The sequence below is a fragment of the Schistocerca nitens genome, unplaced genomic scaffold (genome assembly GCF_023898315.1).
Source record: "Schistocerca nitens isolate TAMUIC-IGC-003100 unplaced genomic scaffold, iqSchNite1.1 HiC_scaffold_375, whole genome shotgun sequence".
Lineage (NCBI taxonomy): Eukaryota > Metazoa > Arthropoda > Insecta > Orthoptera > Acrididae > Schistocerca > Schistocerca nitens.
Genome location: NW_026045909.1, coordinates 6,651,069 through 6,664,098, shown reverse-complemented (window position 1 = coordinate 6,664,098; position 13,030 = coordinate 6,651,069). Strand labels below are relative to the sequence as shown.

The 13,030-nt window shown below is 42.8% G+C and overlaps 1 protein-coding gene across 1 annotated transcript in view; it reads left to right on the top strand.

Moving 5' to 3' along the window:
• The window catches only part of LOC126229560 (UDP-glucosyltransferase 2-like), a 143,659-nt gene that overhangs the window by 93,530 nt on the left and 37,099 nt on the right, over positions 1-13,030 (top strand). The window contains exon 4 of the mRNA XM_049942327.1: positions 10,449-10,908. Within this exon, the coding sequence (XP_049798284.1) occupies positions 10,449-10,908 (460 nt within the window). The remainder of the gene's footprint in view (positions 1-10,448; positions 10,909-13,030) is intronic.

Below are 13,030 nucleotides of genomic sequence, written 5' to 3'. Positions count from 1 at the left end.
AGTGTTTACGAATGGCTTGAAAAATTCCGAAATGGTCGCACAAGTGTTACGCACGATGAAGGAGCCGGACGACCGTTTACCGCCACAAATGAAGAAACCATTGAGCGTTCACGTGAAATGATTCTCGTAGACAGACGATTAACTATTGATGAAGTGGAACATCGTCTGCGAATTAGTCATGGTTCTGGCTACGAAATCATCCACAACAGACTTGGGTGTCATGAAGTTTGTGCAAGGAGGGTCCGAAAACAACTCGTACAGTTACATAAACAAACGCGCTTGGACATCTGCAAAAAACATTTGGATCGCTTTGGTAACGAAGGGGACAACTTCTTAGACAGAATCATTACTGGTGACGAAACATGGATCCATTATTACGAGCCGCAGAGCAAACGGCAGAGTATGGAATGGAAACATCCAAATTTGCTGTGCAAGAAAAAGTTCAAGACCCAACCGTCCGCAGGAAAAATGATGCTTACGGTTTTTTAGGACGCACAGAGTCCAGTACTGGAACATTATGGGGAAATGGGCACAACAATAAATAGTGTACGTTACAGTGAAATGCTTACTGCCAGACTAAATCCTGCAATTCGAAGCAAACGCCGTGGGTTGCTGTCGAAAGGTGTGTTGTTGCACGACAATGCCCGTCCGCATACTGCTGCCCACACTTCTGAAACGCTCCAGTAACTCAAATTTGAAGTACTGTATCATTCTCCATATAGTCCCGATCTTGTCCCTTCTGACTATCACATGTTTGGTCCACTCAAACAGGTATTATGGGGCCGTCGATTTGCCTCGGACGAAGCAGTGAAAGAAGCGGTGCATTCCTGGCTTGCAGCTCAACCGAGAACCTTCTTTTATAAGGGCATCAGGAAGCTTGTACAACGACGGACCAAGTGCGTCGAAACGCAAGGAGACTATGTCGAAAATGATGTTCTTGGAAGTTTCCTATTTGATTACAATAAAATTTTATAACTAATTTGCGGATAATAATCGACTTAACCTCGTATGTGCCCTGTATTACCTGTTAATAGTTTGAAAACACTGCGCTATTGTGGTAAAAGGAATTATCTCGATGTCTTCCTATTGGCTTGGACGTAGCTCGCAGTTCAACAGCGACACAGACTTCTCTACATAACTGAAGCACAGGGTGGCGCAGTTAAAAGTAACCCGCCTCCCCTCTGAATGCGAATGCAATATTTCGACTTGTGAAATAGAGTAAATAGCTATAAAAATGAACAGTTTTATGCAATAATCGATTGATAGTATTTTTCTGTCAGCATTTCAGTTAATTTCATCAGTGAAGTTATACGTTTCTCTTTGCGGTCTGCAAAGTGACTTTCTCGATAGAAGAAAGAATTGAAATTGTGGAAGCGTATTTGAAAACATGTTCGATTAAGGAAACCCGCGAAATTTTCTGGATCAAGTATCCGGATAGAGGACTACCAGCAAAGAGGGCAATACAGAGTCTCTATAAATATTGACGCACCTACAGATCTGTGTAAAATGTAAAACGACGAAGAATTCCTTCTGTTCGCACACCAGACATTCGCCGAAGAATCATTCAAATCGCAAAGAAGACTACACGTAAATTGTCTAACAGGCTCATTCAAGTAGGAGAAGTTGCCAGCGGTTATTGAAAAGTCTTAATTTGAAGCCACATTGTGTAACAGTTTTGCAGCAATTAGGCTATCGATGACAGTGAGAAACGTTTACATTACTGCACGTGGCTTTCTAATAACCCCAGCAGGTGCTTTCTTACATCTACATCTACATCTACATGGATACTCTGCAAATCACATTTAAGTGCCTGGCAAAGGGTTCTTCGAACCACCTTCACAATTCTCTATTATTCCAATCTCGTACAGCACGCGGAAAGAACGAACACCTATATCTTTCCGTACGAGCTCTGATTTCCCATATTTTGTCGTGGTGATCGTTTCTCTCTATGTAGGTCGATGTCAACAAAATATTTTCGCATTCGGAGGAGAAAGTTGGTGATTGGACTTTCGTGAGAAGACTCCGTTGCAACGAAAAACGCCTTTCTTTTAATGATGTCCAGCGCAAATCCTGTATCATTTCTGTGAAACTCTCTCCCATATTTCGCGATAATACAAAACGTGCCGACTTTCTTTGAACTTTTTCGGTGTACTCTGTCAGTCCTATATGGTAAGGATCCCACACCGCGCAGCAGTATTCTAAAAGAGAACGGACAAGTGTACTGTAGCCAGTCTCCTTAATAGGTCTGTTACATTTTATAAGTGTCCTGCCAATAAAACGCAGTCTTTGGTTAGCCTTCTCCACAACATTTTCTATGCGTTCCTTCCAATTTATCTTATTCGTAATTGTAATACTTAGGTATTTAGTTGAATTTACGGCTTTTAGATTAGACTGATTTATCGTGTAACCAAAGTTTAACGAATTCCTTTTAGCACTCATGTGGATGACCTCGTACTTTTCGTTATTTAGGGTCAACTGTCAATTTTCGCATCATTCAGATATCTTTTCTAAATCGTTTTGCAATTTGGTTTGACCTTCTGATGACTTTATTAGTCGATAAACGACGGTGTCATCTGCAATCAACCGAAGACGGCTGCTCAGATCGTCTCCCAAATCGTTTATACAGATAAGGAAAAGCAAAGGGCTTATAACACTACTTTGGGGAACGCCAGAAATCATTTCTGTTTTACTCGATGACTTTCCGTCAATTACAACGAAATGTGACCTCTCTGACAGGAAATCACAAATCCAGTCACATAACTGAGACGATATTCCATAAGCACGCAATTTCACTACAAGCCGCTTGTGTGGTACAGTGTCAAAAGCCTTCCGGAAATCCAGAAATACGGAATCTATCTGAAATCCCTTGTCAATAGCACTCAACACATCATGTGAATAAAGAGCTAGTTGTGTTTCACAGGAACGATGTTTTCTAAACCCATGTTGACTGTGTGTCAATAGACAGTTTTCTTCGAGGTAATTCATAATGTTTGAACACAACATATGTTCCAAAATCCTGCTGCATATAGACATTAACGATATGGGCCTGTAATTTAGTGGATTACTCCTACTACCTTTCTTGACTATTGGTGTGACCTGTGCAACTTTCCAGTCTTTGGGTACGGATCTTTCGTCGAGCGAACTGTTGTATACGATTGTTAAGTATGGAGCTAATGCATTAGCATACTCCGAAAGGAACCTAATTGGTACACAGTCTGAACCAGAAGACTTTCTTTTATTAAGTGATTTAAGTTGCTTCACTACTTCTACGTTACTCATGTTAGCAGCTGTTACATTGCAAGCGATGAAGCATAGTTTCAACTTTCCGATCATGTGAATTCACACAACACGAGGTGTGGGCAACGGAGACTGTGTGTCAGCAACCATTCCATGAAAAAAAATGCACCAAACGCTAATTTTAACAGGGCTATTTTTAACAGGGACGCGTATCATTGTCCTGATATTTTTTGACACTACGCTCAACACGGTTCATGCATGGAAATCTCTGATACATTTTGTGCTCAAATCTTTGAACAGGGAAGACAATACTGCTTCTTCCAGCAAGATGGGGAAACCTGCCGCACGCCGGCCGGAGTGGCCGAGCGGTTCTAGGCGCTACAGTCTGGAACCGCGCGACCGCTACAGTCGCAGGTTCGAATCCTGCCTCGAGCATGGTTGTGTGTGATGTCCTTAGGTTAGTTAGGTTTAAGTAGTTCTAAGTTCTAGGGGACTGATGACCTCAGAAGTTAAGTCCCATAGTGCTCAGAACCACCAACCTACCGCACGTCTAAAGTATCCCTGGACTGAGTCCATGCTATCTTCACCTAGGAACGAACTGTCAGCAAACATTTATGGCCACGACGTTCGCCGGATCAAACAACATGTGATTTTTTCCTGTGGGGGCACTTGAACAGCTAGGCCTATGGAACAAATCAACATACAACACAGGAACTGAAAGACAATATCAGACGTCAAGTTGCCGCCATCGATATCAGAACTTTACTCAGAGTGTATCCGAATACGCTTAGACGTGAAGAGCTGTGTATTGGTATTTCAGCATCTTCTACAATTGCATTTTTCACTGTACTTTTTCATTATAAATAAATAGTAAGTCCATTTCAGCTCTTCGTTTCTCTAATTTAACTGCATTTCCTTTATACTTACAAGGGCTGCTTTTATACGCGCCACCCTGTACATTCGCATGGTATGACTGGCTGGTCCCTAAAGAGGGATGTTCTGCCGCCTGCTTGCAAGTTCTTTCAATTGGACGCCAATCGGTGGTTTATGTGCCCTTAACCTAATACAGTAGTCCTACTTGGGAAAGTGGTCCTACGGATTAACATGGAATCCGAACCAAGCGTCATTCCTGGCATATCTTTACGTCATCAAGAGGTGAAGGTGAGTGTAAAAGTATACCGAAACATTTCCATCGTCCGGCCGGGATTCGATCAAGCGGCCTCTCAGTTTCCCGTAACGCTCGTTACCACCAGTCCACGAGACCCGACTTTCACAGCAAAAAAATTTAATAAACCTCAAATCTCCGCTTAAGGCAGATTATCTCAGTCCAGATTGAAGTACAACTAAAATGAAAGTGGTACGTTAAGAGGACGTGGATCTTGACTGAGCGCTTGTGGAGGAATGGAGTATGTGAAGCTTGGAGGAGAGGGTGTTAAGGTATGGGGGTGTTTTCCATGGTTAGGGTGTGGTCCACTTAATGCGCTAAGTCTAGTGTAAATGTGCAAAGCTATCAGGGTTTGTAAAACTATTTATGCGGTCTAGTTTTCCTGTTGTCTGGCTCACATCAAAGCTCACACGGCCTATCAAGGCAAGCCTTGCAGTTCCCAGTGAGAGGTCTACTACCTCAGTAGACAGAAACACTATGTGATCAAAAGTATTTGGACCCCACAAAAACATATTTTTTCCATTTTAGGTGCATTGTGCTTCCACCTATTGCCAGGTACTCCATATCAGCCACCTCAGTAATTAGACATCGTGAGAGAGCAGAATGGGGCGCTCCGCGGAACTCACGGACTTCGCACGTGGTCAGGTGATTGGGTGTCACTTGTGTCATACGTCTGTAAACGAGAAAAATCCCTAGGTCCACTGTTTCCGATGTGATAATGAAGTGGAAACGTGGAGGGACACGTAAAGCACAAAAGCGTACAGGCCGACCTCGTCTGTTGACTGACAGAGACCGGCGACATTTGAAGAGCATCGTAATGTGTAATAGGCAAACATCTATCCAGACCATCACACAGGAATTCCAAACTGCATCAGGATACACTGCAAGTACTATGACAAGTAGGCGGGAGGTTGGAAAACTTGGATTTCATGATCGAGCGGCTACTCATAAGCCAGTCATCACACCGGTAATTGCCAAATGACGGCTCGCTTGGTGTAAGGAGCGTAAACATTGGACGATTGAATAGTGGAAAAACGTTGTGTGGAGTGACGAATCACGCTACACAATCTGGCGATCCGATGACAGGGTGTGGGTATGGCAAATGCCTGGTGAACGTCATCTGCCAGCGTGTGTAGTGCCAACAGTAAAATTTGGAGGGGCGCTGTTATGTTGTGGTCGTGTTTTTCACGGAAGGGGCTTGCACCCCTTGTTGCTTTGCGTGGCACCGTCACAACACAGGCCTACACTGATGTTTTAAGCACCTTCTTCCTTCCCATTGCAGCCGGCCGGAATGGCCGTGCGGTTAAAGGCGCTTCAGTCTGGAACCGCGTGACCGCTACGGTCGCAGGTTCGAATCCTGCTTCGGGCATGGATGTGTGTGATGTCCTTAGGTTAGTTAGGTTTAAGTAGTTCTAAGTTCTAGGGGACTGATGACCACAGAAGTTAAGTCCCATAGTGCTCAGAGCCATTTGAACCATTTTTGAACCTTCCCATTGTTGAAGAGCAATTCGGGGATAGCGATTGTATCTTTCAACACGATCGAGCACCTGTTCATAATGCACGGCCTGTGGCGGAGTGGTTACACGACAGTAACATCTCTGTAATGGACTGGCCTACAAAGGACCTGAATCCTGTAGAACACCTCTGCGATGTTTTGGAACGCCGACTTCGTCCCAGGCCGCACCGACCGACATCGATTGCTCTCCTCAGCGCAGCACTCCGTGAAGAATGGGCTGCCATTCCCCAAGAAACCTTCCAGCACCTCATTGAATGTATGCCTGCGAGAGTGGAAGCTGTCATCAAGGCTAAGGGTGGGCCAACACCATGTTGAATTCCAGCACTACCTATGGAGGGCGCCAAGTCATTTTCAGCCACGTGTCCGGATACATTGATCACATAGTGTATATGACTACAGATCTTTGAAGTAGGTCGTCACACAAACGAATTCATGGCATGAAAGGCGTTTCGCGCCACGGCAGACGCCTCTCATATAACATGAAATGGGGCACATGATGCATATGCCGAAGTCTTTCACGTGAGCCATACGAGAACCCACTGTCTGGTTATCTACGTCCGTATTTTCACTTTACATCATTGTATATTACAGTATTACTCAGTCACTAGACGATGGATGCCGTTACCGTATTGCCCATAAAGAGTGGGAAGGGAATTAGCGGTGATTGGTATACAACGATCACAATGGCTCTAGGGAAGAGATGGGGAAGGTTAACTGAGCGCTGGTAAGTACGTGGATGTGAGCGAGAGGTAAGAACTGTCTTGGGTGGTGTGAGGCTTTCGCTGTGGCAGTAGGAGGTGTGCTGGTACAATGGAGCCATGGTCCAGGGGCAAAACCCCATGTGTTTAATAAGTGAAATCTGAATCAGGATTAATTATGAGACAGACACATTCCCTTAAGACACAAGCAACATTGCAACACGCAAATGAATTAGCAAACGCAAAGAAACGTTAAAGCCACATCTGTAGATTCTGAAGGTGGAAACTGCCTAATATCAATAATGAAAATGTTTAAGGTGTTAACAAAAACACAATTTGAATGAACATATTAATTTATTCACATAAACTACAAAAATGAAAACGTATATGACTCACAAAACAAAGTTAAAAACTATGAAATCTGTATCATAAACTTCAAATATGATTAACTCTTTGTTGTCAAAGCTGAAATGGGCAGCTATAAACGCATCTGAAGTTCTGAAATAACTCACATTTTCCTACCGCACGAGTACAGTGACTGCTTGGCAGAGTGTTTGTCTGAAAAGACACATGCATCTGCTAATGTACTGATGGACTTGGAACAGCTAATTGCAATGCTAAGAGTGAATGCTGGTCAGGGATAATCACAGCGCGACAATGCTGCTGTTTCTGCTCACGATAAATTATCGGAATAAGACGAGCAGGGCGTTGCCTTCATCTCCGGTTGTCTGCCGTATGGTGCTAGACAACCACTGCTGCAGACTCGAGACTCGATAATTGGGCCTCTAATCGAATGCTACAGTGGAGACTGCAGCCTGCAGAGACGTGCTCAGCGCTACGACCCACGTTGAAGCCCCTCTTATCTATCAGAATCTAACAGCCTGCTCTTTCCTTTCCTCCAAGAAAAACCTTTCCTTTCCGCCAAGAAAAACGGACTAACCATCTTTTTACAAGAATTATTGAGCAAAAATCCTAAGAGAGAACATCACATAAGGAACTTCAACGATTCCTCTATACTTCTCTCTTCTCCAAAAAGCTTTATGTGATCTGGCCTCATGACATCACCTTATTTTTCCAGTTGCGTTTTGCTTCCAGCAGCTAGCCTCGCTTCCCAGCTCCTGGGAAAGTTAAGAAATGTACCTGAGGCTAGTTTGCTAATTCCGTGGCGCCGTCATGTTTCTCCAGAAATCTGGAGGTTCCCATCTGCTGAAGGTGCTATTCTGAACATGGGAGAGTGCCAGCCTCCTGCTGATACAAGTTCTTTCTCCCATCCTACAACTCTGCTCTCCCGGCGAGCATAGAAACGTGCTATATAGCAGAACAAATGCTGCCCTCCACTAGGGGGTCGCCGGGCGACGCAACTTTCACCTTGACAACACGACCCTCGCTACTAGCGTATCTAGGTATGACACAGTTTTATCATAAATTCATTATAGAGCAAGGATTTAACGATCCTCATTTGAATAATTTGCAATTGCATAGTTTGACATTACGAAAGCCATTCAAGGGTGTTCAAAAATGGCTCTGAGCACTATGGGACTCAACTGCTGAGGTCATTAGTCCCCTAGAACTTAGAACTAGTTAAACCTAACTAACCTAAGGACATCACAAACATCCATGCCCGAGGCAGGATTCGAACCTGCGACCGTAGCGGTCTTGCGGTTCCAGACTGCAGCGCCTTTAACCGCACGGCCACTTCGGCCGGCATTCAAGGGTGTAGCAAGGTATTGCAGTTTTTTGTGGGTGATCAGCCTCTTGTAGTAAGAGACAGTAAAAGTACAATATATCTACAAATAATGTGTCTATATCTACATCTACATCCATACTCCGCAAGCCACCTGACGGTATGTGGCGTAGGGTACATTGAGTACCTCTATCGGTTCTCCCTTCTATTCCAGTCTCGTATTGTTCGTGGAAAGAAGGATTGTCGGTATGCTTCTGTGTGGGCTCTAATCTCTCTGATTTTATCCTCATGGTCTCTTCCCGAGATATACGTAGGAGGGAGCAATGTACTGCTTGACTCTTCGGTGAAGGTATGTTCTCGAAACTTTAACAAAAGCCCGTCCCTAGCTACTGAGCGTCTCTCCTGCAGAGTCTTCCACTGGAGTTTATCTATCATCTCCGTAACGCTTTCGCGATTACTAAATGAACCTGTAACGAAGCGCGCTGCTCTCCGTTGGATCTTCTCTATCTCTTCTATCAACCCTATCTGGTACGGATCCCACACTGCTGAGCAGTATTCAAGCAGTGGGCGAACAAGCGTACTGTAACCTACTTCCTTTGTTTTCGGACTGCATTTCCTTAGGAATCTTCCAATGAATCTCAGTCTGGCATCTGCTTTACCGACGACCAACTTTATATGATCATTCCATTTTAAATCACTCCTAATGCGTACTCCCAGATAATTTATGGAATTAACTGCTTCCAGTTGCTGACCTGCCATTTTGTAGCTAAATGATAAGGGATCTATCTTTCTATGTATTCGCAGCACATTACACTTGTCTACATTGAGATTCAATTGCGATTCCCTGCACCATGCGTCAATTCGTTGCAGTCCTTCTGCATTTCAGTACAATTTCCCATTGTTACAAACTCTCGATATACTACAGCATCATCGGCAAAGAGCCTCAGTGAACTTCCGATGTTATCCACAAGGTCATTTATATATATTGTGAATAGCAACGGTCCTATGACACTCCCCTGCGGCACACCTGAAATCACTCTTACTTCGGAAGACTTCTCTCCATTGAGAATGACATGCTGAGTTTTGTTATCTAGGAACTCTTCAATCCAATCACACAATTGGTCTGATAGTCCATATGCTCTTACTTTGTTCATTAAACGACTGTGGGGAACTGTATCGAACGCCTTGCGGAAGTCAAGAAACCCGGCATCTACCTGTGAACCTGTGTCTATGGCCCTTTGAGTCTCGTGGACGAATAGCGCGAGCTGGGTTTCACACGACCGTCTTTTTCGAAACCGATGCTGATTCCTACAGAGTCCCAGACAACAGTATGTGTGGTGCGTAGGTCTGTTATAACTAAAAGCATGTTCGTTACCAACACTAATGTACATCCGAAGCAGAACTGAGCTCTTGGATGGAGAGTGCTGCTATTTCTATAAACATAGAATATTTCAGAAAATATGAGCATTAAAAACTTAAGAGATCTCGTGAACCTTCCATAAATGACAAATACTAAATAAAAAATAATTTCTGGTGGTCTGGTTTGGACCAGTTACCTACAGCACGCCAGCCAGCAATACTAACCGCTGCGCTACACTATATACAATACAACTCAATGTGATACTGCTAGAATTTGTGGCACCTATACCAACCAGGGCTAAGTGGGATATTGAAAAAACAAGGACGGCAAGAATGGTCACAGGTATATTTGACCCTTGGAAGAGCAACAGGGACATTTTGAAAAACTTGATCTGTAAGATGCTTAAGGGGGACGTCAACTATCCAGTGAAAACAAACAAACAAACAAACAAAATAATAAAAAAAATAAAATAAAAAAAATAAAAAAATTCAAGGACTATGTTCAATTGATAACTCTAGTAATATACTACAACCCCCTATGTATCGATTTCGTAGCGACCACGAAGGTACAATCAGATTAACTACAGCCTGCACAGCTCGTTTAGCAACCATTCTTCCTGTGCTCCGTACATCAATGGAACTGGAAGAATATCTAATAATATGGGAGTCACCTGCTGCCAAGCCCGTGACAATAGTTTGCAAAGTGTAGTTGTACGTGTGGATGGTGAAGTTATAAAACTAATTATCTTGTTTAGCTTCAAAGATTTTGGTTTTTTTATGTCTTTTCAGGCAGGATGAGAAGTTTGATGTCGTGATCGTGGAGGCGGCACCCACTTTCTGCTACTTTGGTTTCATCCACAAACTGGGGCCGCCGCCTGTCATCGGCTTCCTTTCGATGGGGATGACTGGCGGGATCAGTGCCCTCATGGGTGACACTGTGAATCCGTCGTACATGCCAGAGATTCTGGCACCGTACACAGACCACATGGATTTCTGGCAGAGAATGGACAACTTTCTTTCCCTGTTCAGGCAAGCGCACTCTGGTGCGAGTGTCATTTTGCCTGTACATGAGAAGATTATACGGAAGCATTTTGGACCAGATGTTCCTAGTCTCATGGACATGATGCGTAACATGAGTCTTTTCCTGGCGAACAACCACTTCAGTGCCAATTACCCGCACCCACGTCTACCCAATGTAATAGAGATGACTGGCCTTCACATCGAAAAGGAACGGAAGCCCTTACCGAAGGTAAGTGTTACTTGAGTTATAAAAACACCATATAAAACTGTTATTTTATTCGTGTTGGATCTTGTGAACTCCGCGGCCGCTAATGATAGTTGATGAATGACGCAACTAGTCACAAATACTTTTTAAATGTTTTGTTCTAGTGCCATAACCGGTTTCGGGCTACCATGCCCATCTTCAGGTGGCTAATATTTTTTCGTTACACAGATGTTTTGACCAACAGCATGTCGTCTGATTCCACTCTGCACAAGAATATTTGAGTATTTAGTGCCTCTTTATAAGTTCTTTCATTAATAAAAATACGCTAAAGTGCTTGTATTTATTTATAAATGGTGCAAAATAGTTAAGTTGACTCACATAAGTTTCAGTAGATGCCAGTTTGTTTGTTACAGTCCATGCGGTTTTCCAGCTCGATGTATACGTTGCTGAGTTCCACTCAGCACACATATTTTGCATGAATTACTGTGGCATACTTCATGATATTCTTAATGTCAGTCTTGAGCATCACACATGTGCTATACGCTTGGTGTTTTTGTTTTCAATGCAAAGATTATTATTGAGGGAAGATACAAAGATATCAGTCATTAAATATTGGCCAAGGATGTAAACAGACGAAAGATGATGTGTGGGATGTGCAAAATAGAAGACGTTAACAACAGAGAAATATTTTATGTTTGAACTCTAAGAGTAAACTTATTTTTAAAACAGAATAGGACAAATTATTTTTAGTAGTTTTTTTACTGTCAGTAAAATTATTGACGAAATACTGCAAAGCCAACTGCTTGCATATTATAAAGCAGATACATTTGTACACACATTTATGTCTACAGATATTTGTTTATCATTCCAGTTTATGAGTTAGTTGCAGGAAATACAAAATTAAAAAGTTAGAGCGTGGGATGCTGGTTATGGCAAAAAAAATAAAACATTTAAAAATATTTGTGGCTGGTGAGTCATTCGCCAACCACCCTATAAAAATTGTAAAAAATCGAAATGGAACTTGCCTGATTCTCACCTGGTATCTTTACTAACGTAGCTTTCCGTTGCCAGTGTCAAGATCAGTTAAAAAAAGTCCCGAGTTGCGGGCTTTCTAAACAACAACGAACCTTCAGACTCAACGTTGCAATATTAAAAGTTTTGGCTTGTTTCGTTGTCTGGGGGCTGGGATACGTAGTTGCCGCATTACAAGCCAAATACTGCTGAGTCTACAGTTGTTGTTGTTGTGGTCTTCAGTCCTAAGACTGGTTTGATACAGCTTTCCATGCTACTCTATCATGTGCAAGCTTCTTTATCTCCCAGTACGTACTGCAGCCTACATCCTTCTGAATCTGCTTAGTGTATTCATCTCTTGGTCTCCCTCTACCATTTTTACCCTCCACGCTGCCCTTCAATACTAAATTGGTGATCCCTTGATGCCTCAGAATATGTCCTACCAACCGATCCCTTCTTCTAGTCAAGTTGTGCCACAAACTCCTCTTCTCCCCAATCCTATTCAATACCTTCTCATTAGTTATGTAATCTACCCATCTAATCTGCAGCATTCTTCTGTAGCACCATATTTCGAAAGCTTCTATTCTCTTCTTGTCCAAACTATTTATCGTTCATGTTTCACTTCCATACATGGCTACACTCCATACAAATACTTCCAGAAACGACTTCCTGACACTTAAATCTATACTTGATGTTAACAAATTTCTCTTCTTCAGAAACGCTTTCCTTGCCATTGCCAGTCTACATTTTATATTCTCTCTACGTCGACCATCATCAGTTATTTTGCTCCCCAAACAGCAAAACTCCTTTACTACTTCAAGTGTCTCATTTCCTAATCTAATTCCTTCGACTACATTCCATTATCCTCGTTTTGCTTTTGTTGATGTTCATCTTATATCCTCCCTTCAAGACACTGTCCATTGCGTTCAACTGCTCTTCCAAGTCCTTTGCTGTCTCTGAGAGAATTACAATGTCATCGGCGAACCTTAAAGTTTTTATTTCTTCTCCATGCATTTTAATACCTACTCCGAGTTTTTCTTTTGTTTCTTTTACTGCTTGCTCAATATACAGATTGAATAACATCGGGGATAGGCTACAACCCTGTCTCACGCCCTTCCCAACCACTGCTTCCCTA